Here is a 27,689-nt window from a genome sequence, read left to right on the forward strand (position 1 = left end):
CACAGATCGGTTGAGATGAAAGCTGATGCCACTTTAGAAGAAAGGAAGGAACCGTGCACAAGGAGACACGAAAAGTGGAGAAAGGGATCCATGACAAGAGAGCCTGCAGCTCTGAAACCCAATGTGCTGACGCAACAGCCATCAAGAACACTGTCTTTAACATAAGATCTTTCAAGGAGGCCTTCCGGAGTGGCTCAAAAAAGAGGGACTAAAAATGAAGGTTCCACTCTGGACAAGGTGTACAAAAAGGAGGCCGCAAGCATCAAAACGATATCCGGGTGAGACACGAGACGTCGTCTGTAGTCGGCCCCTGAAACAGACAAAAGCCACAACCTGAACTTTCAGAGAATTCAACGCCAATCCTTTCTGAAGGCCTGCCTGGAGAAACACTAGGACGTGCCTGATCTGACCAGAGAAGGGAAAAAGTCCATGCTCAGAAAACCAGCCCTCAAATGTCCTCCACACCCTCATATATGCCATGGATTAGAGGGTTTCCAAGTCTGAAGCAAGGTAGCAACGAATGAATCAGAATAACCTTTTTGGCACGGGCCAAGCTGTAAGACCAAAGAGACACAGATCTGCCATGAGCACCGGAAATTGCTTCAGTAGGCCATGTACCTGCGGAAGAGACAGAGGATCCCCGTCCAGCAATTGAATCAGGTTTGCATACCATGACCTCTGGAGCTAGGAGAATTATTCGACCCCAGCGCAAAGCAATCCTTTTAAACACACAACCTTGACCATGGGCCAAGAAGGGAAGACGTGGTAGATGCGTCTCTGGCCAGGACTGCAGCAGAACAGAAAAGAAGAAAACAGACCTTTTGAAGAAAATCAGCCTTTTTTTTATTGGTTGTTAAAAGCTCCCAAAACATAGAAACCTCTGATGCAGCAACCATATGGGTGTATGTAAGTACGCCTCCTTGAAATAGAGGGTGGGTGAGAAACTCTCCTATTTGAACTGTGGCTATGACTGCTCTTAGTGTTTCCATGTGAAAGCAGCAGTTTAGACCTTTGAGATCTAAGACAGGACAAAAGGTGCCTTCCATCTCTGGGACAATGAAGTAGACGGCATATCTGTCTTGTCTGTTTGATCTGGGGAACTGGAACAATGGCCTGGAGCATAAGAGTAGCCATACTGAGTCAGATCAATGGTCCATCCAAGCCAGGTCACAAGTACCTGGCTTGCCACTGTTGGAAACAGGATACTAGGCTACATAGAACACCAACAAGGAATCTACAGTGGCCCTGAACCTCAACCACCTTGGTCCCCTTTCAACAAGGAGACTTCAAGGAGTGACCGGGCGGGAGAACTCCAACTTGTAACCTTCTATAAGAATATCCAGAACACGCTGGTCAGATGTGATTTTGGCCCACACCTCCCGAAGCTCCTGAAGATGTCCTCCCACCAGAAAAAACAAAGAGTGGACCAGCCCCGCATCATTGCGAAGCTCGGGAGGCATTGGGCACTCTAGCTGAAAGGAGGACTTCCTGTCTGCATGAATAGAGTATTGGTGAGCCTAAAAGCAGGACTTCTGACGCCCAGGCTGGTAGTGTCTGCTGTCTTGAAATTGAGAGCACCCACACTCTCCAGAAAACCTCTTTCCATCTCTCTCTCTCTTTTTTTTTTTTTTTTAAGGTTGTTGTGCTGGAAAAGCAAAGCTCCACAGGAAACAAGGGAGAGATGAAAAGAGAGAAGAAGTAAATTCACAGGGCACCAAGATAGGGCGCTGAAGACCTCCAAATATGCCTCTGCAGCCTCAAGCCACCCACAATGCTCAACTGGGGACCAGCTGACCAACTGGATCAGGAGCAAATCACTCAAAATCAGAGGCTGAAAAGTGTGTCCATCCACCTGCTGGAGAGAGAAAATACTAAGGAGCTGGACCGGATACCAAGAAAGATATGTCTCAGCTCAGTTTTCAGTTCTTTCTCTCCACCTCTTGGCTGATAGACACAACTATCCCACAGGTTCTGGAATAGTGGGAAGCTACGTAATGGAAAGACCGTTACACATAAGTACATAAGCACTGCCACGCTGGGAAAAGACCAAAGGTCCATCAAGCCCAGCACTCTGTCTCCGACAGCGGCCAATCCAGGCCCCAAGAACCTGGCAAAAACCCAGAATTTAATAACGATCAATGGACTTTTCCTTCATCTGTCCAGACCCCCTTTAAACTCAGCAAGGCCAACTGTCGTCACTACCTTCTCCGGCAATGAGTTCCAGAGTCTAACCACACGCTGAGTAAAGAAAAACTTTCTCCAATTTGTTTTAAATCTACCACATTCTAATTTCATCTTGTGTCCCCTAGTTCTATTATTGTTAGAAAGCGTAAACAAACGCTTCACATCTGTCTGCTCTACCCCACTCATTATTTTGTAGACCTCTATCATATCACCCCTCAGCCGCCTTTTCTCCAGGCTAAAGAGTCCTAGCCGTCTTAACCTCTCCTCATAAGGTAGTCGTCCCATCCCTTTTATCATTTTCGTCGCCTTTCTCTGCACCTTCTCCAATTCCTTTATATCTTTTTTGAGATGAGGCGACCAGTACTGAACACAATACTCCAGGTGCGGTCGCACCATGGAGCGATATAACGGCATTATAGCATTCTCATGCTTGTTTTCCATCCCTTTTCTAATAATACTCAACATTCTGTTCGCCTTCTTAGCCGCCGCAGCACATTGAGCAGAAGATTTCAACGTTCTATCCACGATGACTCCCAGATCCCTTTCTTGGTCCGTAACTCCTAAAGCAGAACCTTGCATGACATAGCCGTAATTCGGGTTCCTCCTTCCCACGTGCATCACTTTGCACTTGTCAACGTTGAACTTCATCTGCCATTTGGATGCCCAATCCCCCAGTCTCATGAGGTTCTCTTGTAATCTTTCACACTCCTCCCACGACGAGATGACCCTGGATAACTTTGTGTCATCTGCGAATTTAATTACCTCACTAGTTATTCCCATCTCAAGGTCATTTATAAATATGTTAAAAAGCAGCGGTCCCAGCACAGACCCCTGAGGGACCCCACTAACTACCCTTCTCCATCGAGAATACTGACCATTCAACCCTACTCTCTGCTTCCTGTCTTTTAACCAGCTCTTAATCCATAATAATACACTGCCTCTGATCCCAGGACTCTCCAGTTTCCTTTGGAGTCTTTCATGAGGCACTTTGTCAAACGCCTTCTGAAAATCTAGATATACAATATCCACCGGCTCCCCACTGTCCACATGCTTGTTCACCCCCTCGAAAAAATGCAGTAGATTTGTGAGGCAAGACTTCCCTTCACTAAATCCGTGCTGACTTTGTCTCAGCAGCCCATGCTTTTGTACGTGCTCCGTAATTTTATTCTTAATAATAGCCTCCACCATTTTTCCCGGCACCGACGTCAGACTCAGCGGTCTATAATTTCTCGGATCTCCTCTGGAACACAGTTCTTGTATAAACTAGAAATGATTCATCTAAAACAAATCCAAAACAAATGGGCTGGAATATCAAACTCCTCATCCCTTGCCACATGAAAAGCAGCGAATTGTATTGTCAGTATGGGATCATGACATTTGCTGGTGACTTCTCACATGTCACAACACATATATGAATGAGATAAGCAAATACAAAAAGCAAAAAGGCCTATCTTGGGAGGGCGGGATAACCACGGCTTTTTTTCAAGCCAGTACGGTGTATACAGCAATTTGACCAAGAATGACTCTATCTGGAAGGTGTCCAGCTCTGAATTTGAGGATCACAGGTTCAAGGCTAGCTGGTGCACCAATCCAGGGGTTGAGGGGGGTGGGGGAACCAAGTTGGGAGATTTCAAGTGAGAAATGTAATGAGGTCAATAGGACATTTTTAGAAGGCAGGAAAAAATACGCTGGTGCTAACGTATCTGGTTTCAGCATTGTTCCAGTGAAGAATGGTTGCACAGGTTTTCCGCTTGTCCACCATTTTGGCACTATTGACAAAAAAACCCAATGTTTGGTGAAATTCACTTTTGATCTTTGTTTAAAGCTAAATAGGGATTCCTCTCACTCATCTGGAACGTACAGCAAACAGCAAAATTAATGGTTTATTAAGAGATGGCACTTCAGCACTCAAAGCATGGGAAGATTTAGATCAAACTTATATTACACAAAGTATAAAGTTTCTCTCTTATTTTGTGATTATATGACACATTGTTACTAAAACAGAAGTAATGCTAAATACCCAAGAAATCTTCAGGGCAGAGGTGGGGCCGAGAATCACAGAGGTCTGGATCAGTTCAAATTAGGAGGCAGTTTTACAAATACAGACTCCTGGGGGGTCCAGGCCATGCCCTGCTGCTCTCCCTATAGGCCCTGGTCAGGCAGGAACTGTTGGGAAACGGTTCCTGTTCGCCAGAGCTTGCCTTTCTCAGCACTTATGTAATACAGTCCATGACGTGAATCTGTAGCGTATCCAGATCTGGCAAGATCTCACCACACTTTGGGCAGGCGTACTTTGGGATGGTTGACTGGTGCTCTATGCTCTCGACTCCTTAGAAAAATGAAAGAAACAGAGATCTTGAAAGATAATGTAAAAAAAAATGTTCCCTTCCCTACAGCGAGGGAAAGAAAAACTGGCCTCCTAGTCAGAACCTTATATCCGAAAAGGGAGAATCTCCAGGGGAAAATATGTGAAACCGGATCTGATCCTTACTCTTTAATTGCTGCAGATCACTATTAATGGGATTAGTAGGGAGGGAAATTTTCAAAAAATATTCCCCGTGGGTAAAAAACAAAACAGTGCATTACCCACAGAAATGGGTTGTTTAAATCCTGCCTCATCTCTCTTCATGTTGTTCTACAACACTTACATTTTTACCACACTAAGGGGGGGGGGGGGGGGGGGGGGGGGGGGGGGGGAGGGAGTTATCAACATGGGCTACTGTTAAGGTGTGTTATTTTAGCACAGATTCCATTTTAATCAATGAGGCCCAGGGCTGCCAAGAGAGGGGGGGCAGGGGGGACAAAATGGCCCGGGCCTCCAAGGGGGGCCCGGCGCCGCATTCTCTTCCACCTGCCCGGGCCCCCCTGAATTCAAATCATGGCGCCTCACCTCAACCTCGCTCCATGTGAAAGAAGCGCAGCAACGGCAGTCTGTAGATCATCTCCCTTTGGGCCTTCCCTCCCTGTGTCCCGCCCTCTGCAGATCGCACAGGGAGGGAAGGCCCGAAGGGAGGCGATCTGCAGATTGCTGCTGCTGCGCTTCTTTCACACGGAGTGAGGTCGAGGTGAGGCGCTATGATTTGAATTCAGGGGGGCCCGGCCTGGTGGTAGACGGAGGGGGCGGTGGAGTGGGAGGCCCCGGGGGCAGCCTTGCCCCAGGCCCGGCCCAGTCTCTCGGCGGCCCTGATGAGGCCTAGTGACTAATAACTGGAGTTAACAGTAAAACAACATGTCTCAAAATCAATTTGTAGCCATCTGGGACTGGCCATGTTCTGATTTAATCTAGACTAGGGAAGGGTGCATCTGTTTGAAGTACTACCTGCAGATGGAGCACTGAAGAAGACAAGCCGAGTCCTTTCTCCAAGGAGATTATAACCTAGATTTCAGGGATTAGGATTTAGCTCAGCCCTTTCTCAGTATCTCAGTTATATGCAAGGGCAGTAGGTACTTTCCTGTGCCCGGATGGCCTGTAATCTAAGTTTGTACCTGAGGCAATGGAGGGTTAAGTAACTTGCCCAAGTCCACCTGTACTAACCATTAGGCTCATCCTCCTAACAGCGATCCTCCGCTTGTGCTTAGACGTTTTACTTTACCTCTTTGAAAAAGGCGAGGAGTATGATCCTGATCCCTTTGTCCTGTTAGGCCATGTCGTGACTGCATCTCTACCAGAGACTCTCTGTAAAGAGAAGCAGTTTCACAGTCAAAGCAAGAAACAACAAAAGATGAATGCAGGGGAAAGACAGATGGGCAGGGACACCGGACAAGATTACACTTTGTCCCCTCTGCCTGAGGTATTTGCAAAACTGTTCTGGGATTTCTCTCTGAGGTTTCAGTTCACAGTAATGTGGGACGGGTCACATTTCAGCCTGCGCAGTCACTGTATTAAGCTACATGCCAGCATCAGTGCTTGATAATATGTAAATTCAATTCTGCTGTCTATAATCAGAAGCACTGAACGTGCTGGTACATTCTGTCTGGAGTTAGAACACCACCTTATTATCTGAATAAATTCTAACATAGTAACATAGTAAATGACGGCAGATAAAGACCTGAACGGTCCATCCAGTCTGCCCAACAAGATAAACTCATTTTACATGGTATGTGTTACTTTATATTTATACCCGAGTTTGATTTGTCCTTGTCATTCTCAGGGCACAGACCGTAGAAGTCTGCCCAGCACTGTTGTTGTACTAAAAGTTCTGAAGCTAACATTGAAGCCCCTTAAAATTTACACTACAGCCCATCTCTATATCTATTCAGTCACGATCAGGGCGTAGACCATAGAAGTCTGCCCAGCACCGGTTCTGCTTCCCAGTTACCAGCATTTCCACCCAATCTCCGCTAAGATTCCATAGATCCATTTCTTCTAAACAGGATTCCTTTGTGTTTATCCCACGCATGTTTGAATTGCATTACCGTTTTCATCTCCACCACCTCCCGTAGGAGGGCATTTCACGTCTCTACCACCCTTTCCGTGAAAAAAAAAAAAATACTTCCTGACATTACTCCTGAGTCTGCAATTTAGAGCTCCTTTTACGAGGCTCCGCAAAAAAAGTGGCCTTACGTGGATCTTTCCTGCATGCTAAGGCCATTTTTAGCGCAGCTGGGACATGGCCAATTTTCCATTTTCCGAATTAATGGCCACACACTAATGTTAACCAAGAAAAAAAAATGTTTACCGCAATCCAACTGGGACAAGGCCATGTTGCTATTAACAAAACATATTATTAAATAAACTGAGCCTTTTGGAAAATTTTTGGACTTTCGGTTATTTCTTCACATTTGAATCCAGTTTGAAACACGGCTGTTGTTATCTTTCATCTCTCCTACTTCCTTACCATCGTAATAGAGTTCTGTGGTCTCTTCAATGTCTGTTTTACAGTTAGTCTCATCCAATCTTCTTGCTTTAATTGTGTGAACCCTACTCTTTGGAACCAACTTCTGGTCTCTCTCTGGCTCGAACTTTCTCTTCCTAGATTCTAGGCTAGAGTGTACTTGCTATTCAGCATTTTTTTCCATTGCTCCATCGCTCTGGAATGCCCTACCTCAACATCCGCTCAGGATAATCCTACTCTCAATTCTGGTCTAGTCAGCGGGGGCTCATTGTTATTTTAGAATAGTTTTTTTTTTCTCTTTTCTCCTCTCTTTCCTTTGAAAATTATAGTTCCTGTCTTACATTAGTTTCTTGGTTTTAATTGTAAAGTGCTTTAGTTTTATTTTGAACAGCAGCGTATCAAGTTTTAAGAACAGACTATTTGCCAAAGGGTTTTCTTGTTTTTTGTTCTCCGATACCCTTTACCCTCATCTCCAGCATCTGTTCCTGTGACGACTTTATACTGTTGTGCTACTCATTCCTTTATTTTCTTTCCCTTGAGTCCATTTTGTTTCAGTTATTTTGCCCGTTATGTACACTGCCATTCAAGAACTATCATGGTGACATAAAACATAAAATCTCCATCATGGCACTGTCCATCCGAAACAAACCAGGGAAACTTTTTCCAATAGATGAGAACGGTAAAAAAGCTATACAGTTCTTATTCCCATCTGATACAAAGGTGTAACACACAATACTAACGAAGAACTTTCATCAAATGTTCCATAAAGTTGTTTTTTATATATATACTAGTAAAAAAGGCCCGTTTCTGACACAAATGAAACGGGCGCTAGCAAGGTTTTCCTTGGAGTGTGTATGTTTGGGAGAGTGTATGTGAGAGTGACTGTTTGAGAGTCAGAGTGAAAGTGTGAGTGTGTGAGAGAGAGAGTGAGTCTGGGTGTGAGTGTGTTTGTGAGAGAGTGTGTGTGTGAGAATGAGAGTGTGTGCAAGTGTGTATGTGAGAGACAGTGTGAGAGAGAGTGTGTGTATGAGACCAAGCGAGTGTGTGAGTGACTGTGTGGCACATAGAGAGTGAATGTGATACAGTGTGAGACAGAGTGTGTGAGAGTGAGAGTCAGAAAGACGTATATGAGAGAGAGAGTGTGAGCCGTGCCCTCCCAATCCATGGCCATCTGTCCCCTGCCCCCTCCATTCATCCTTTTCCAGCAATTCTCCTCTCTCCCTGAGCCCTGCCCTCCCAATCCATGGCCATCCATGTTTCTCTGTCACCTGCCCCCTCCATTCATCCCTATCCAGCATTTCCCCTCTCTGCCTGAGGCCTGCCCTGCAATCCATATCCATCCATGCCCATCTGACCCCTCCATTCATCCCTATCCAGCAATTCCCCTCTCCCTGAGTCCTGCCCTTCCAATCCATGCTCCTCTGTCACCTGGCCCCTCCATTCATCCCTATCCAGCATTTCCCCTCTCTGCCTGAGGCCTGCCCTGCAATCCATATCCATCCATGCCCATCTGTCCCCTCCATTCATCCCTATCCAGCAATTCCCCTCTCCCTGAGTCCTGCCCTTCCAATCCATGCCCATCCATGCTCCTCTGTCACCTGGCCCCTCCATTTTTCTCTATCCAGCATTTTCCCTCTCTGCCTGAGGCCTGCCCTGCAATCCATATCCATCCATGGCCATCTGTCCCCTCCATTCATCCCTATCCAGCAATTTCCCTCTCCCTGAGTCCTGCCCTTCCAATCCATGCTCATCTTTCACCTGGCCCCTCCATTTTTCCCTATCCAGCAATTGCCCTCTCTACCTGAGGCCTGCCCTGCAATCCATATCCATCCATGCCCATCTGTCCCCTCTATTCATCCCTATCCAGCAATTTCCCTCTCTCCCTTAGTCCTGCCCTCCCAATCCATGCTCCTCTGTCCCCTGGCCCCTTCATTCATCCATTTCCAGTAATTCCCCTCTCTCCCTGAGCCCTGCCCTCCCATTCCATGCCCATCCATGCTCCTCTGTCCCCTGCCGCCTCCATTCATCCTTTTCCAGCAAGTCCCCTCTCTCCCTTCCATGACCCCCCCCTCGCATCCATGCTCCTCTGTCTCCCATGTCCCAGCCTGCCCCGCCCTCTTCTCCCCCCCCCCTCGCATCCATGCATCCCCCCCCTTCGCATCCATGCCCCCCCCCTTCGCATCCATGCCCCCCCCTTCGCATCCATGCATCCCTTTTTTTTTTCTTCTTCGTTTTAACTTTACCTCCGTGGCGGTTCGTGCAGCGAAACGTCAGGGAAGGAGGCGGCGCTCCCGACGTCTTGCTTTCCCTTCGCTGTCTCCCGCCTTCTTTTGAAGGCGGAACACAGCGAAGGGAAGGCTAGACGTCGGGAGTGCCGCTTCCTTCCCTGACGCTTCGCTTCCGGATTTGTTTGGTTTGAGGCGAGGGCGGGGCAAAGACGGCTGGCTGGCTTGAAGGCTTCACACCACGAATCCGCGAACCCTTCAGCCTGGGAGTGACGTCAGATGGCTTCAAGGCTTCAGGCTTCAAGGCTTCAAGGCTTCAGGCTTCACAGAACGTTGTCCTCAGAACGTTGAGGGTGCGTTTTATTATATTAGACATACATCGACCAGTGTGTCTGTGTTTGTCTCTTGGAAACACATGAGCACATCCCTATACAGTGGTGGAAATAAGTATTTGATCCCTTGCTGATTTTGTAAGTTTGCCCACTGACAAAGACATGAGCAGCCCATAATTGAAGGGTAGGTTATTAGTAACAGTGAGAGATAGCACATCACAAATTAAATCCGGAAAATCACATTGTGGAAAGTATATGAATTTATTTGCATTCTGCAGAGGGAAATAAGTATTTAATCCCTCTGGCAAACAAGACCTAATACTTGGTGGCAAAACCCTTGTTGGCAAGCACAGAGGTCAGACGTCTTCTGTAGTTGATGATGAGGTTTGCACACATGTCAGGAGGAATTTTGGTCCACTCCTCTTTGCAGATCATCTCTAAATCATTAAGAGTTCTGGGCTGTCGCTTGGCAACTCGCAGCTTCAGCTCCCTCCATAAGTTTTCAATGGGATTAAGGTCTGGTGACTGGCTAGGCCACTCCATGACCCTAATGTGCTTCTTCCTGAGCCACTCCTTTGTTGCCTTGGCTGTATGTTTTGGGTCATTGTCGTGCTGGAAGACCCAGCCACGACCCATTTTTAAGGCCCTGGCGGAGGGAAGGAGGTTGTCACTCAGAATTGTACGGTACATGGCCCCATCCATTATCCCATTGATGCGGTGAAGTAGTCCTGTGCCCTTAGCAGAGAAACACCCCCAAAACATAACATTTCCACCTCCATGCTTGACAGTGGGGACGGTGTTCTTTGGGTCATTGGCAGCATTTCTCTTCCTCCAAACACGGCGAGTTGAGTTCATGCCAAAGAGCTCAATTTTTGTCTCATCTGACCACAGCACCTTCTCCCAATCACTCTCGGCATCATCCAGGTGTTCACTGGCAAACTTCAGACGGGCCGTCACATGTGCCTTCCGGAGCAGGGGGACCTTGCGGGCACTGCAGGATTGCAATCCGTTATGTCGTAATGTGTTACCAATGGTTTTCGTGGTGACAGTGGTCCCAGCTGCCTTGAGATCATTGACAAGTTCCCCCCTTGTAGTTGTAGGCTGATTTCTAACCTTCCTCATGATCAAGGATACCCCACGAGGTGAGATTTTGCGTGGAGCCCCAGATCTTTGTCGATTGACAGTCATTTTGTACTTCTTCCATTTTCTTACTATGGCACCAACAGTTGTCTCCTTCTCGCCCAGCATCTTACTGATGGTTTTGTAGCCCATTCCAGCCTTGTGCAGGTGTATGATCTTGTCCCTGACATCCTTAGACAGCTCCTTGCTCTTGGCCATTTTGTAGAGGTTAGAGTCTGACTGATTCACTGAGTCTGTGGACAGGTGTCTTTCATACAGGTGACCATTGCCGACAGCTGTCTGTCATGCAGGTAACGAGTTGATTTGGAGCATCTACCTGGTCTGTAGGGGCCAGATCTCTTACTGGTTGGTGGGGGATCAAATACTTATTTCCCTCTGCAGAATGCAAATAAATTCATATACTTTCCACAATGTGATTTTCCGGATTTAATTTGTGATGTGCTATCTCTCACTGTTACCAATAACCTACCCTTCAATTATGGGCTGCTCATGTCTTTGTCAGTGGGCAAACTTACAAAATCAGCAAGGGATCAAATACTTATTTCCACCACTGTATATATGATTAAAAACAACTTTATGGAATCTTTTATGAAAATTCTTTGTATCAGATGGGAATTAGAACTGTATAACTGTGCGGTTAGTGCCAAGGTGGTCTGTGGGCAGAGTCAGGGAGGAGCTGGGAATATGTCGACACCAGCGATATGCAGTGCCAGTGTCTGAATAGCTAACCAGGCAGATAAGACTGCTTGATGTGTGGTCCCGTCTTTGCCCAGTTAGCACCCATGTAACTTCGAGTTGGAGGCTGACCTGGATATTCAATGCTGGTACCAGGCACTGAATATTCATGTTAGATTCAGCCCATAGTGCAGTGGCTTTATAAGCACTGACCACCACGGGCTGAGTATGGGGAGTGGGGGGTTCATTCTCAGTTAAAATGTTACCTTATATTTATTTATTGGGATTTATTAACCAGGTTCATAAAGAGATTCACCCAAGGCGGTGTACAGCAGGTACAGTTTAACATAAAACTTATAATTTTGTTAACGGTATAACAATAGTAAAATAACCAAGAATAAATATAAATACAATAAATGAGGTAAACAGAACTACCGTGAAAGAGTATAAAAAATATACATATTTAACAGCACTGGAATTCAAATACCAGAGATAAAATGCTACAGTGTTAGCATTAATACTAATGATACAGGCTAAATACTATTAGTGTCAGCCCAAACTTACACCTTTTGGTAAAACCAGTCACAGTATCTCTTCTGGACAAAAATGACAAGGAGATTATCATTATGTAACAAGAGGAACCCTAAGCATCTCCCCAGTGCTTTCTTAGTTTCGTTTCTTCACCAAGACAGTTCATAATCAAATAAAAAAATTTATATATATAGAGAGTGAGTTAAAAAAATACAAGCAACCCCCCCCCCCCCAAAAAAAAAAAAAAAAAAAAAATAAAACCGAAAAAACTCATGCCCTGGGACAGAGAACTGGGAGGGAAACCACTGCAACTCTGGAGACGCCTGAGAGAAGAAAGAGTGTGATGCACGGCTCAAATCTGAGTCTGCGAGATGAGGAAAGGGAATTCAAATGGAAGCAGCTAGGCCAGTAAAGGACACACTGCCAAAGGTATGTGGAGCATTATACTGTGAGCCGAGGGACAGGTAAGGTGGTATGGGCTTAGTAAACTGAACGTAGAAGAGGAAAGTGGTAGAACAATGTACCACCACCACCACTTAAAGGGGCCCTGTCACCTACAGACCTTCCCTAGGCTGCAACCCCCCATCCCACACTCAAACTCACTGCCTGTGATGTGGTTAGAAGGGCCACCGAGGGCTAAGGGAAGCTGTGGGACCTTGACACTGCCCAGACCCCCACTAGCAGAAAGGGGCAGTGGTGGTTCAGGATCTTTGAGTTAGGGTGGGGGCTTTACCTCACTTTCGTGTCCAGATCTTGTTGCAATCTGGTATTCTCTTTTATCATGTACTCCAACTGCACAGACAGCTGCTCCTTCTCCCCATGAATCTTCTCCCGTGCTTCTCGTTCCGCATGGAAATCTGAACAATAAATGTCCAGCTAGAAACAGAAAACAACATTCAAATCAACACATACAAGAACAACTGGGCAAATTACAGATCTCCACTGCGCTCTCCCCTCTTTGGTGGAATATGTTAGAACGGGCTATTGGCATGCTTTGAAGGGGCTCGGTCACCTCCCAATACCAGCCCCCTACCATCCTGCTTGAATTTCAACTAGGACTCCTTCCCTTCTCCACCCTAAATTCACCACCTGTGATGTACTCAAAGGAAACTGCAAGGGGTGATTCCCAGGCTCTACCAGCGGAAGCCAACAGCCAGGGACAAAGGGATATGGGAGAAAGGAGCTGTGCATCTGGAAAATTGAAGTGGGGAGCAGGTTGAGGGGAGAAAAAAATTGGAAGAGGTTATATTAAATACACCGGACACTTTTGGAGCTTTTTCCCCCAGACAAAACAAACAAACAAAAAAACCCTGTAAATCTCTTACCGATATCTACCTGAAGTGGAAAGATGTGAGAGAAATCTAATCTAAAAGTAATGGCAAGAAATGATGACTTTTTTTAACCTTCAAAGACCAGTACTTAATTCCAGATCAGGAAGAGAAGACTGGTACCTGAGTGCAGAGCAAGGGAGATGATGCTATCAAAGCCTGGAGAAAGGGGGTATTGGTACCAGAATCTGGAGGAGGGAGCCAGGGAACTGGCAGCCGAATCTGGAGGAGGGAGGTGGAATTGGTATCTGAATCCAGAGGTGGAGGTAGAGGGGATTGGTACCTGAATCTGGAAGAGGGAGAGGGGGTTGGTACCGGAGTCTGGAGGAGGGAGGTGGGATTAGTACCCAAGGAAGGAGATGGGAATGGTACCCGAGTCTGGAGGAGGGAGGTGGGATTGGTATCTGAATCTGGTGACGGAGGTAGAGGTATTGGTACCCAAGTCTAGAGGATGGACAGGATGGAGATGGTATTCTTACCTGAGTCCGCAGGAGGTTGATGGTTTCCGTCTCCTCTTGCTGGCTGGCATAAGTTACCTTCAAGTCATCTATCTCCAACTGTTTGGCAGCTAAAGCTGTCTCTGCTCTCCCCAGTTTTTCACCAAGTTCATTCGTCACCATTTTCATTCTCTCCGACTGTAAGAGAAAACAAGGGGTCAGTATCCAGATCAGCGGTCACTATATGTTTTTATAATGCTGGTTGCACCATTTAGAAAAAAACATACACTCAGCAGCACTGGAGAAGCCTAATGGTTGGCGCAGTGGGCTCAGAACCAGGGGAACCGGGTTCAATTCCCATTATACCTCCTTGTCTTTATTCTTTATTGCACTCGCTATACCACCTAAACTGATGCGCAGAGCTAAGAAGTTTATATTTAAACATTTTAAACGATTAATTTCCAGGGGACAAGAAAAGAACTCCAATAAAAAATAGGATTTTGGGGGGGGGGGGGGGGGGGGGAGGGGGGGAATGAAGACAACACTGAAATGTCATCCAAACAAATAAAAACAAGGGGAAAAAAAACAACAGAGTAACAAGAAATAGAGGAGAGGAAGGGTAAACTGGAAGGGAAGGAGGGCACTGTCCGAAAGCCTGCTTAAATAAAGTAAAGATACTTACCTGTAGTAGGTGAAGGTGGACAAAGCTAAGGGGCCAGATGGGATACATCTCAGGATACTGAAGGAGCTCAGGAAAGTCCTGGCGGGACCTCGTAAAGATTTATTTAATAGCTCTTTAGAAACAGGAGAGGTTCCGCGGGATTGGAGACGAGTGGATGTGGTCCCTCTTCATAAAAATGGAGACAGGGAAGAAGTGGGAAACTACAAGCCGGTCTCACGTCAGTGGTAGGAAAAATAATTAAGTCGCTGCTGAAATACAGGATAGTTAACTTTCTAGAAGCCAGCGGGTTACTGGATCTAAGGCAACATGGCTCTACCAAAGGAAAATCCTGTCAAAACGAATCGTATTGACTTCTTGACTGGGTGACCAAAGGACTGGATGAACGACATGCGCTAGATGTAATCTACTTGGATTTCAGTAAAGATACGGTCCCTCACAGAAGACTCGTGAATAAGCTGAGAGAGCTGAACTTAGGACCCAAAGTGGTAAACTGGGGTCGGTGCTGGGGCCGATTCTTTTTAATATATTTGTAAGTGATATTGCTGAAGGGTTAGAAGGAAAGGTTTGCCTTTTTGCGGATGACACGAAGATAGCAATTAGAATGGATTCCCTTGAGGGAGTAGAAACCATGAGAAGGGATCTCCAAATGCTGGAAGAATGGTCAAAATAACGCAAAGAAGTGCAGAGTGATGCACTTGGGTTGCAGAAACCCAAAAGGAGGGGAGAGATTGGTAAGCTCGACTCAGGAGAGGGACGTTGGGGTGATGGTGTCCGAGGACCTGAAGGTGAAGAAATGATGCATCATGGTGGAGGCCATGTCCAGGACAACCCCCGCCAGCCAAACCAGGGGCCCAGGCCCCCATGGCCCCCTGTAGCTATGCCACTGATGTGTACATTCTCCTTGTAGTTACACTAATGTGCTTTACTTGCTATTTTATGGAATACTGCACAGTACGCACACACGCTTAAGTGCCAGTTATCTCGGCTGGTCATGCATTGTTACGGATCTGCCCTTTACGTGCTTCAGATATAGGCAGTTAGTGGAGTTACTGCTACTACTAATAATTTCTATAGCGTTACTAGACATATGCAGCGCTGTACACTGGACATGAAGAAACAGTCCCTGCTCAACAGAGTTTACAATCTAATTAGGATAGGCAAACAGGACAAATAATGGATAAGGGAATTACTAAGGTGGGAATGATAAAACATGAGTACTGAACAAGAGAGTGGGGTTAGGAATTAAAAGCAGCATCAAAAAGGTGGGCTTTTAGCCTAGATTTGAAGATGGCAGATGGAACTTGATGTACTGGCTCAGGAAGTCTATTCCATGCATATGGTGCAGCAAGATAAAAGGAACGGAGTCTGGAGTTAGCGGTGGAGGAGAAGGATGCAGAGATTTACCTAGTGAACAGAGAGATAAGAGTGGAGAGGTACTGAGGAGATGCAGAGTGAATGCACTTGTAAGTCAATATGAGGAATTTGAACTGTATGCGGAAATGCATAGAGAGCCAATGAAGTGACTTGAGGAGAGGACTAATATGAGCATAGTGACACTGGCGGAATATAAGTCATGCAGCAGAATTTTGAACAGATTGAAGGGGAGAGAGATGGCTTAGGGGGAGATCTGTGAGAAGCAAGTTGCAATAGTCTAAGTGAGAGGTGATAAGAGTGTGGATAAGGGTTACGGTAGTGCTCAGAAAGGAAAGAACGAATTTTGGTGATATTATAGAGAAAGAAACGACGTGCAGATAAGGAGAGATGACCCCAAGATTACAAGCTGATGAGACAGGGAGGACGAGAGTGTTATCCACAGAGATAGAGAATGGGGGAAGATGAAAGGTTGGTTTAGAGGGAAAGATAAGAAACTCAGTCTTGGTTATGTTTAGTTTCAGATGGTGGTGAGACATCCAGGCAGCAATGTCAGACAGGCAGGTTGATACTTGAGCCTGGATTCCTACTGAAATTTCTGGTGTGGAAAGGTAGATCTGGATGTCCTCAGCATAAAGGTGATACTGAAAACCATGGGATGAGATCAGAGTACAAATGGAAGAAAGTATAGATGGAGAAAAGAAGATTCCTAGCTCTGTCCAGGGGTTATATATTATAAAGGAACCTGGCTGTTCTGGGCCTACACCAGAACTTTTCTCCATCTTGACATAGTTGTATACACAGGCAGAGACCAGCAGAGTGAGGCTCACAGGGAAATAGCCCTACAGGTCCCAGGACAGATCCCTGAGGTACACCAACTGATAGTGGGGTAGAAGTGGAGGAGGATCCACCAGAGTATACACTAAAAGTATGATGGGAAAGATTAAAAGAAAACCAGGAAAGAACAGAGCCCTGAAATCCAAGTGAGGACAGCATATCAAGGAGTAGGCGGTGACCAACAGTGTCAAAAGCAGCAGATAGATCGAGAAGGATGAGGATAGAACATTTGGATCTGGCCAGGAACAGGTCATTGGAGACTTTAGCAAACGCTGTTTCAGTTGAATGAAGGGGGCGAAAGCCAGATTGAAGTGGATCAAGAATAGCTTGAGATGAAAGAAAGTCAAGGCAACAGGAAAGGGAGGAGGGAGATGGGGCGACAGTTGGAAGAACAGGTAGGGTCCAATGAAGGTTTTTTGAGGAGTGGTGTGACTATGGCATGTTTGAAGGCATCAGGAACAGTCGCACTGGAAAGTGAAAGATTGAGGATATGACAGATAAACGGGATGTCAGTAGAAGCGATAGTGCTAAGTAGATGGCTGCCAATAAAAGGGAAATGCCTTTTGAAAACAGGCCTGTGTGTCATTGTTCAAATCCACCATGTGATAACAGAAAGTGCCATTTTGAACGGAATCGCACATATGAAGGTAAACAAGATGCACAGAGAAGGGATCGGGAAATGGATGTTTATTTCAGCCGCAGAAAAACAATGCGACCATTGGATGCTTTGCTCGTGACGTTCCCTGACTGCTTTACCTCCTCGTTTCTCAATTCTTCAGCTCTTTTCCAGGCTTCTGCGTGCTCAGTGCCGAGCTTGTCAAATGCGTCCTGCAGTCTGGTTGCCTGTGACCTGTACAGGAATGAACACAAATACTTTAATCCCGTGTACAAATTTTAAGATGAACATATAAAGCACGTTTGTTACTCCTTCCTCCTGGGACTGGAGACCTCACAGCAGGGGGTATCAAAGTCATTTTCATGATATTCAAAATGTACAGTGGGGAAAGCAGGGGTTGAGTGGGCAGGTAACAATTGGTGAAACTAGCCCCGACCCCCCCCCCCCCCCCCCGATTATCGTTGTTTGTGTCCCCTCCCCCCCACCCTCCCCGTCCATGTATGTTAAAGCCCAGATACCTGCATTGCATTTAAATGTGGGCACTATGTTTAGGATACCAATAGTATTGAACCAGCGAGAAAAGAATGCTGAGTAAATTGTTATTGTTTTAACTCTTGAAATACCATAAAGATGTTAAGTGCCATGATAGTGAGAAAGCCATTAGAGTTTGTTTTTTGAAGTTTTTGAAATAAATTCCAGCGATGCAATTCTCATTGCGGGTGTAGATAAAGAGCCCTTAAACATGAATATGAGAGAGCAAAGAAGGGGCAGTACTTCTTTAAGAGTTCAGTGGTTTAACATAGTAACATAGTAAATGACGGCAGATAAAGACCTGAATGGTCCATCCAGTCTGCCCAACATTCACACTCATTATCAAGTCATGATTAAACCAACAATGATTGTGATATAAAATACTTGATCACTATCCCTCTTTGGTTTCCTTGTGATGGCTTACATCATGATTGGATCAGCGTCCTTTTAAATGTGGGCACCATGTTTAGACACCGGGATCACTAAACCAGCAAGAAGATAGAACGCTGTGTTTGAATATTTAAGTTGCTACTAAAGTTTCAGCTCCCTTAAGATGTTAAGTGCTATGACAGTGGGGGAGGTTTTTGACGTTTTCTTAAATGTTATTATTGAGGAACTCCTTAACTATAGCAGGGACTGTCTTTCTTCTATGTTTGTACAGCGCTGCATACGCTTTGTAGCGCTATAGAAATGCTAAATAGTAGTAGTAGCAGGGCACGGCACAGGTGTACATTTGTATATTGAATTATGTTACTTTTCTAAGAACTAAGTATTTATCTGACATTACTTACCCTCCTGATTCCTCCTCATTTCCCCAAGCACCCTCTCCCCTACTTCTTACACCCCCACCCCCAATTTAGATTTCAGTAAAGCCTTTTGACCCAGTTCCGCATAGACAACTAATAAATAAACCAAGTGCTCTCGGTATGGGCCCTAAAGTGACTGACTGGGTTAGAAACTGGTTGAGCGGAAGTGGTAAATGGAGCTCATTCTGAGGAAAAGGATGTTACCAGTGGTGTGCCTCAAGGTTTGATTCTTGGGCCAGTTTTTTAAAAACATTTTTGTAAGTGACATTGCTGAAGGACTGTCTGGTAAGGTTTGCCTCTTTGCAGATGATACCAAATCCTGCAATAGGGTAGACAATCCTGATGGTGGGGATAACATGAGGAAGGACTTAGCGAAGATAGTGGAATGTCTGGAATTTGGTAGCTCAGATTTAATGCTAGAAAATGCAGGGTTATGCATTTGGGCTGCAAAAACTCAAGGGAACAGTACCGTTTAGGGGATGAAGAACTTTTGTGCACCACCTCTTCAACGTCGCCTTCTGCACCTAACCTCTTCACCTCTACCCAGGAAATCTAGACTGACCAACTTGACATTTCATTCTTTAGATTGTAAGCTCCTTTGAGCAGGGACCGTCCTTCTTTGTTTATTTTGTACAGTGCTGCGTAACCCTAGTAGCGCTTTAGAAATGTTAAGTAGTAGTAGTAGTATCTTAAGGTGGCCAAACGGGTAAAAAAAGGCGATGGCAAAAGCTAGAGGGACGCTTGGGTGCCAGTAGGGAAAAAGGAGGTGATGATACCCCTGTATTTATTTGTTGTAATAGTATACAAGTAGATATTAAGAGACAATTCTGAATATAGATGGGCCGAGTTGTGCATATTCACATTGGTAGATCTTTGTGGTAGGCTTTACTAAAGAGATGGGTCTTCAGTAATGAGCGGAAGCTCGTTCTTTCGTAAATCGATTTCAAGCTGCGTGGCAGTGCATTCCATAACTGCGTGCTCAGGTAGGTGAAGTTTGACGCATGCATTAGTTTGTATTTCATTCCTTTGCAGCTGGGGAAGTGCAGATCAAGGAACGTGCGGGATGATCTTTTGGCGTTCCTACCCTGTTTCCCCGAAAGTAAGACATCCCCCGAAAATAAGACCTAGTAGAGGTTTTCCTGAATTGGTAGATATAAGGCCTCCCCCGAAAGTAAGACCTAGCAAATTTTTGTTTGAAAGCAGGGCTGCCGAGAGCCGGACAAGGCCGCCCCCGCGTCGCTCCCCCACCCGAGGTCGCCGGGCCCCCCCTCCACCCACCCTCCGTCGCTCCCGGAACTAACCTTAAATGCCTCCTTTCACCTTCGCAGCAAGCAGCAGCAGGGCAGACCTCTCCTTCCTTCCGTGCCCCGCCCTCGCAGACGTTACGTCAGGCGAGGGCGGGACACGGAAGGAAGGAGTGGCCTGCCCTGCTGCTGCTTGCTGCAAAGGTGAAAGGAGGCGTTTAGGGTTAGTTCCGGGAGCGACGGAGGGCGGGTGGGCCAACCCCGATGTTTCCCCGAAAAATAAGACAGCCCCTGAAAATAAGACCTAGCGCATTTTTGGGGGCAAAAATTAATATAAGACAGTGTCTTATTTTCGGGGAAACACGGTAGGTGGTAGGTCTATCAAGTCTGACATGTAAGCTGGTGCGTCTCCATGGATAATTTTATGAACTAGTGAGCATACCTTGAAAGCGATACGTTCCTTAAGTGGGAGCCAGTGTAGTTTTTCTCGTAAGGGCTTGGCACTTTCAAATTTTGGTTTGCCAAATATGAGTCTAGCTGCAGTGTTCTGGGCTGTTTGGAGTTTCTTAATTATTTGTTCTTTGCAGCTGGCATATAGTGCGTTGCAATAGTCTAGGTGACTGAGCACCATTGATTGTACCAGGTTGCGGAAAACACTCTGGCGAGACCTCATTTAGAACACTTCTAATTGAAAGGACTCAACCACACTATCAAGAAGATTACTTCACAACAACTTACATGTGGTCCACAAAATAAATGAATTGGACAGCACCATTATACAGAGATCACACATAAGTTGTTGAGACCTCATTTAGAACACTGTGTACAATTCTGGAGACCAAACCTTCAAAAGGATTTAAATAGGATGGAGTCCACAGGGTGGCTACTGAAAACCTATCTTTTTACTCCAGGCTTTTAATATCTGATAATTTTTGAAGTCTCAATAGTGGAGGTAATGGAGAAATTAGACCTTACCTGCTAATTTGCTTTCCTTTAGTCCCTCCGGACCGGCCCAGGATTGGACTGATGGGACGTAACAAAGCAGTAGTCCTAAGGAAGGGACCCCAGCAAACCCGCTGTGAGTACGCGAGATGCAAAGACGGTCTCCTGACGACACTGCACATCTAGCCTGTAATGCTTAGAGAAAGAATGAAGTGACGACCAAGTCGCCGCCTTACAGATCTCCGCTGGAGGCACCAAGGAACACTCCGCCCACGAGGCTGCCTGCCCCCGGGTAGAATGAGCTTTAAGCGCTGCCGGAACTGGTCTGTCTGCCAAGAGATAAGCAGACGCTATCATTTTTTTGATCCACCGAGACAAAGTAGGCTTAGAAGCTGCCAAGCCCTTGTGGTGACCAGCAAACAGCAGAAAGAGGCGGTCCGAGCGACGGAAGTCCTCCGTAACCGCAAGATACCGTTTAAGTACTCTCCTAACATCCAGAGTATGCAACTTTTGCTGCTCCTGCGTTCCGGAGGAGGATCCCAGAATAGGAAGAAAAACCGACTGGGACATATGAAACCGAGATAGTACCTTGGGCAAAAAGGAAGGAACCGGCCGAAGGACCACTCGCTCTTTAGAAAATTCCAGAAATGGAGATCTACAGGAAAAAGCTTGCAACTCTGAGACTCTTCTAGCTGACGCGATAGCCACCAAAAACACCGTCTTAAGCGTTAAATCCTTCAGAGAACATGCTTGTAAAGGCTCAAAAGGAGGCTTTGTCAGAGACGAAAGCACCAGATTAAGGTCCCAAGATGGAAAAAACGATCTGACCGGAGGACAAAGAAGGCTGACCCCCTTCAAAAAACGAGCCACCTCGGGAAGACTAGCCAAAGACTTACCCCTTATTCTACCTCTGAAACAGGACAGAGCTGCCGCCTGCACCTTCAGCGACGAAAGAGAGAGTCCCTTATCAAAACCTCGCTGTAAAAAGTCTAACATCTGAGGTACTGACGCCCGAAAAGGAACAATGTCAGCTTCTGCACACCAATCCTCAAAAATTCTCCACGTGCGAATATAGTTTAGAGAGGTGGAACGGCGACGAGACTGCAGCATGGTAGAAATCACTGGCGTTGAAAATCCTCGCTTAGCTAAAGGAGCTCGTTCAAGAGCCAAGCCGTAAGACAAAATCGAGCTGGGTCTGGATGCGGAACTGGTCCTTGAACCAGCAAAGCCTTGTGTGCCGGAAGACGAAGAGGAGACGCCACGGACAGACGCTGGAGATGCGCGTACCAGGGACGCCGAGGCCAGTCCGGTGCCACCAAAATGATCGGCCCCCCGTGGTCTTCGATCTTCTGTAGGAGACAACCTATTAGTGGCCATGGAGGAAACGCGTAAAGAAGGCCGGAGGGCCATTGCTGCAAGAGGGCGTCTATCCCTGCCGCCCTTACATCTTTTTGGCGACTGAAGAAGCGAGGAACTTTGGAGTTGAGCCTGGAGGCGAAGAGATCTAGTACTGGAAGACCCCAGCGCTGTACTATCAACTGAAACGCCCGATCGCTCAGAGCCCATTCCCCAGGATCGAGAGTGTGAGGAAGTCTGCTTGCACGTTGTCCACTCCTGCCACATGCGAGGCTGAGATGGCCGTGAGGTGAATCTCCGCCCACGCCAGGAGACTCTCCGCTTCCCGACACAGGAGACGGCACCTCGTACCTCCCTGGCGGTTGATGTAGGCTACTGCCGAGGCGTTGTCCGAGAGAACTCGCACAGCTGTGCCCTCCAGAAGAGAACCGAAGTGCAGCAGAGCTAACCGAATCGCCCTGGTCTCCAGAAAGTTGATGGATTGAACTGCTTCCAGCGGCGACCAGAGGCCCTGGGCCCACTTGTCCAGGCAATGAGCCCCCCAGCCCCGGAGACTGGCATCTGTTGTTAGAGGTATCCACCGCGGAGGCTCCAACGGCATCCCCACAGTGAGATTCTGCATCCGTAGCCACCAAAACAGAGAGATTCGCTCCCGGAGCCGCAAAGGCAGTCTCATCAGAAGGGAATCTGTTTGAGCAGACCACCGGGCCAGAAGACACCTCATGTGAGCTCTGGCCCAGGGAACTACTTCTATCGAGGCAGCCATGGAACCGAGAACCTGAAGATAGTCTCGAGCACAAGGTACTTTCAGATGCATCAAATTCAGAATCTGAGACCGGAGCTTTAGGATTCTGCCCTGCGGAAGAAAAACTCGACCCCTCGCAGTATCGAAGGTGACCCCCAAATACTCTAGAGACTGAGAGGGAACCAAACGGCTCTTGGCTATGTTCACCACCCAACCTAGGGACTGCAGGAACGTTACTACTCGCTCCGTGACCTGACAACTTTCTTGATAAGACTTTGCCCTTATCAACCAGTCGTCCAGGTAGGGATGAACCAAAATCCCTTCCTTCCTGAGAGCCGCTGCAACCACGACCATCACTTTGGTAAATGTGCGCGGCGCTGTCGCCAGGCCGAAAGGCAGAGCGCAAAACTGATAATGCCGGCCTAGGATTGCAAAACGCAAAAACTTGTGGTGAGCAGGACGAATGGGAATATGCAAATAGGCCTCCGTCAGGTCCAAGGCTGTTAAATACTCTCCTTTGCGAACTGCTACTATGACTGACCGAAGGGTCTCCATACGGAAACTGGTGACCTTGAGAGCGCGATTGACAGCTTTGAGGTCGAGAATAGGACGATGGGAGTCCTCCTTTTGGGCACCACAAAGTAAATGGAATACCGACCTCGCTTGTACTCGGCAGGAGGAACTGGATAAATCGCCTGAAGGTGTAAGAGCCTCTGAAGAGTCTCCCGAACCGCACGCGCTTTGAGGGGAGAGCGACAGGGAGACTCCAGAAAGGCGTCTGAAATAGGCCTTGCAAATTCTAAGGCATATCCGTCTCGAACCACCTCCAAGACCCACTGATCTGATGTAATGTGGGCCCACCTCTGATAAAACTGAGAAAGCCGAGCTCCGACAGGTACCAGAGAAGGGGCCCTCGCACCTTCATTGGGAAGTATGCGCAGGGGAGCGAAAATTTCCGCTTGAGAATCTGCCTCCTCTGCGGTAACCTCGAAAGGACTGGTTCCTGGTAAAGAAACGCGATCTCTGAGGCTGAGAAGCTTTATCAGGCTGAAATCTACGGAAAGACCTTAGCCTACCACGTCCAAACAAGGCACCCCGACTGGACAGGCGAGGCCGATCTTCAGGGAGACGAGGCACCTTAGAGTCTCCTAGGGAGTGAACCAATTTGTCCAAATCCTCTCCAAACAAAAAGGAACCCCTAAAGGGAAATTTACTTAACTTAGACTTGGAGGCCGCATCTGCCGACCAACCTTTCAACCAAAGAGAGCGGCGAGCTGCAACTCTCAGGGCCAAAGATATAGAAGATGCCCTCAACAGGTCATACAGAGCATCGGCTAGAAAAGCAGAGCCCGTTTCAATCTTTGCCACCTCGACATCTATAGCTGCGAGATCATCCGAAGATCTATCCAGGACTCTCTCCGCCCAACGAAAACAGGCCCTGGCCACTAAAGATCCACAAATGGCCGCCTGCACTGCCAGAGAGGAAACCTCAAAATTATGCTTCAAAAGAGAGTCCAAACGCCTGTTTTGCGTATCTTTAAGCGCCGTTCCTCCATCTACTGGGACTGTGTTGCGTTTAGTAACCGCAGAGACCACAGCATCAACCACTGGGAGCTTAAGAAGTGCTTTATCAGCTTCTGGCACCGGATATAGACGAGACATAGATCTAGTAGGCCGAAAAGCAGCATCCGGGACCTCCCACTGCGCTTTAATGACATCCCAAATGTCCTCATGCATAGGAAAGGTCTTGCTGGAAGCCCTAGAGCCCTTAACCAACAAATCAACCTTTCGGACTTGTGAAGCTGGAGGCTGATCATCAAAATTTAAAGTAGTAGCCACCATAGCAATAAGATCCTGTAAATCTTCCTTATGAAACACTCTAGCCACCGAGGGATCTTCCCCCTGGCCCAAAGGAACAGTGTCAGGATCTAAAGAGGAAGGATCCTCCCAAGCCAGCTCATTAAGTGCCGGTCCTAAGTCTTCCTCTTCCTCCAAAAAAGGCATGTCTGAACTATGCTCTGGTACCAGATCTGAAGAAAACTCACATGTCCTAGGCTTAGCTGCAGTAGGAACCGAACTGCCCATAGCCCCTGACAGCCCCGCTGTAGCCCCTGACAGCCCCGCTGCTGAACCCTCTCGCTGCATCAGGAAGGCCTGGTACATCTGAATAACAAACTCAAGGGGAAAACCTCCTCCCTGAGTGGCTGCCGAATGTACCATGACCTCCGTATTGAAATCTCCCAAAATCGCGGAGTTTAAAGGGCCAGACGCGGCACCCAACGTTGAAGGAGCAGGAGACAAAATGGCCACCATTTGCACCACTTTTGCCGCGGGCGCGTCAAGAACTAAGCCAGAGGCCTCCGAACTAGGAGCAAGGGAGCGCGACGGCGAAATCGGAACCCCCGACGGAACCGAAGACAAAGCCGGCGGAGGAAGAGAAACGGCGGGCATGTCAAGCGCTGTACAAAATTTACAGGCGCCGGAGGCATTAACCCCTCGACGCTGACATACCGCACATCTTTTCAACTTTTCCGCCATCGCGGAAACAAGCGAGCACTCGCGAGAAAGCGGCAACGCGGTTCGCGCCTTTTTAAACAGCCTATTTGGCAGCTAAAAACCCGAGGGCTGGCAGGAGCAATAAAAGGGGACTGGCTTGCCTTCGTTCGCTTCCCCTATCTTGTAGCTCTTTTTTTTTTTTTTTTTTTTAAACAGGTGCTGAAAATCCCACACAGAGTTGAAAACAGAGCTGCCTGCTCGTTAAGTCAGTGGGGAACAGATAGCTTACTCAGCTGTTCAGTTCTTTCTTTTTTTTTTTAAAGTACTGGCTGCCTCTCCCAAAGGCAATACTCCTTTACACTGAAAGGGTAGCCCTTCCCTTAGTTATTAATAAAGCTTTTTGAGGATACACCAGAAGGGAGATGGGGAGGAAATAGGGGGGAGGGACTCGGGGCACCCGAGTTTAACACCCCAGAGGCTGAACACTAAGGCACTTAGTATCAGGAATGACCTCAATAAAATTCCTGGGCACAGAAGAACCAATAAAGAGAATAGGAAAAAAATATCTACAAATATCAAAAAGAGAGACTAATAGGCTCATGTCCTACCTGCTGGGAGACTGAGAAAATACTGGGGCTAGGGTCACATGACCAGGGCTCTCATTGGCTCTCTATAGTCAGAGTTTTTTTCTCAGTCTCCACCTGCTGGTAGGCGTGCACAACCCATCAGTCCAATCCTGGGCCGGTCCGGAGGGACGCTAAGGAAGTTGCATTAGGATTTATTTGATTTTGTATTTTCTGTTGTTTTAGCTGTACTTTATTGTGAATGTTCTGCTGTAAATCGCTTAGTAGTTAAGCGGGGTAAACATTTTTAAAATAAATACATTTAAAAAAAATGGTCAGTGGTCTTCATTATAAAGCATACAGGGACAGACGTAAAGATCTCCATATGTATTCTTTAGAAGAAAGGAGGGAGAGGGCAGATATGATACAGACAGTTAAATACTTATATGGCATAAATGCTCAGGAGGCGAGTCTCTTTCAATTGAAAGGAAGCTCTGGAACGAGGGGTATAGGATGGAGGTGAAAGGGGATAGACTCAGAAGTAGCCTTCATGGAAAAAGGTGGTGAATTTGTGGAACAGCCTCCTGGTGGAAGTGAAAACAATATCTGAATTCAAGAGAGCTTGGGACAAATACATAGGATCTCTAAGGTAGTGAAAGGGAGAGTAGATGGCATGGATGGGCAGGTTGAATGGGCCATATAGTCTTTATCTGCCTATATTTTTCTATGTTTTGATCCCCAGCATCTGCCTATATTCCCCTCCAACCCCAAGTCTCAATGCAGCTGATACTGCTGCTGACACTGCTCCACTGACCTCCTCAACTGATGCTCATGAGGTCCCAATGCTCACATTGCCACCGGCAGCAAAAGAAGCCTGGGGTAAGCAGAGGATCCTTAGCTGTGGGAGGGTGAGGGGTAAAGCCCGGCATAAGCACAGGAGACCCTTAGCTGTGTGTGTTTTGTTGGGCGGGAGGGAGGCAGAGAGGAGTAAAGCCTGGAATAAGCAGAGGATTCTTAGCTGGGGGGGGGGGGGGATAGGGTAGCTCGGTCACCTAAAAGCAATTTGCCATACTGGGGTCATGTGTAAGAGACTTTTAATAGCTTTGCTTAAGAAGTGCCGCCTTCACCCCGCCCCCACACTGAATCTGATCCCCCAGCTACAGACACTCACTTCTCTGTTTCCGTTTTGCTTTGCTCCAGTTTTATTTCTTCCCTCATGCTTTCCACTTGCAGCTCCAGTTTCTTCACTGTATATTGTAGCTCCTGTTTCTCCTCTTGATTTATTTCATTTTCACAGAGTTTTTGGTCAAGGCTCAGGCACCTGAGAACAAAAACCAAAACAAAGATAAAAATCTAAAGTCTGAGATGCCAATTCTCAGCTCCCTTTGAGTCTGGTTTCTTCCTGAAGTCCCAGGATAGAAAAACCTATATCAGGCTGTGTTTTTTTCTTCTTGTTCAATTGGTATTTTTAAATTGAATTTTATACAGAAAGAACTACCAACACCACAGCAGCTGCAGCAAAGTTAACTAACAGCAGCAGGCCACCTAAATATTGTATTGTGTAAAGGTGAGAAACAAATAATCAAACATGCTTTAGAAAGGAGACAGAAGCGTAGAAAAAAACATTTTTAAAACGAACAAAAAAAAAAACCTCTAGACATTACATTGTCTCTCACTAAAAGATGATAAGCATATTTACTTTTGACAATTATTTTTCTTTTCACATATAGTCTCCATATTGGTCACGCTTTTCACGCTCTTGTTTTTCTCCTCTGCTTACGCTTCCGTTTGTATCAATGTATGTATAAACTCA

At 46.7% G+C, this 27,689-nt stretch overlaps 1 protein-coding gene across 1 annotated transcript in view; it reads right to left on the reverse strand.

The window, feature by feature from the left end:
* Positions 1 to 3,369: 3,369 nt before the first annotated feature.
* The window catches only part of OPTN (optineurin), a 54,668-nt gene continuing 30,348 nt past the window's right edge, over positions 3,370 to 27,689 (reverse strand). The window contains exons 9-14 of the mRNA XM_030215757.1: positions 27,048 to 27,197; positions 17,334 to 17,427; positions 13,730 to 13,885; positions 12,656 to 12,798; positions 5,778 to 5,860; positions 3,370 to 4,513 (exon numbers count right to left, since the gene is read on the reverse strand). Coding sequence (XP_030071617.1) covers positions 4,398 to 4,513; positions 5,778 to 5,860; positions 12,656 to 12,798; positions 13,730 to 13,885; positions 17,334 to 17,427; positions 27,048 to 27,197 — 742 coding nt within the window. The 3' untranslated portion in view covers positions 3,370 to 4,397. The remainder of the gene's footprint in view (positions 4,514 to 5,777; positions 5,861 to 12,655; positions 12,799 to 13,729; positions 13,886 to 17,333; positions 17,428 to 27,047; positions 27,198 to 27,689) is intronic.

The sequence above is a fragment of the Microcaecilia unicolor genome, chromosome 10, assembly GCF_901765095.1.
Source record: "Microcaecilia unicolor chromosome 10, aMicUni1.1, whole genome shotgun sequence".
NCBI classification, from domain to species: Eukaryota; Metazoa; Chordata; class Amphibia; order Gymnophiona; family Siphonopidae; genus Microcaecilia; species Microcaecilia unicolor.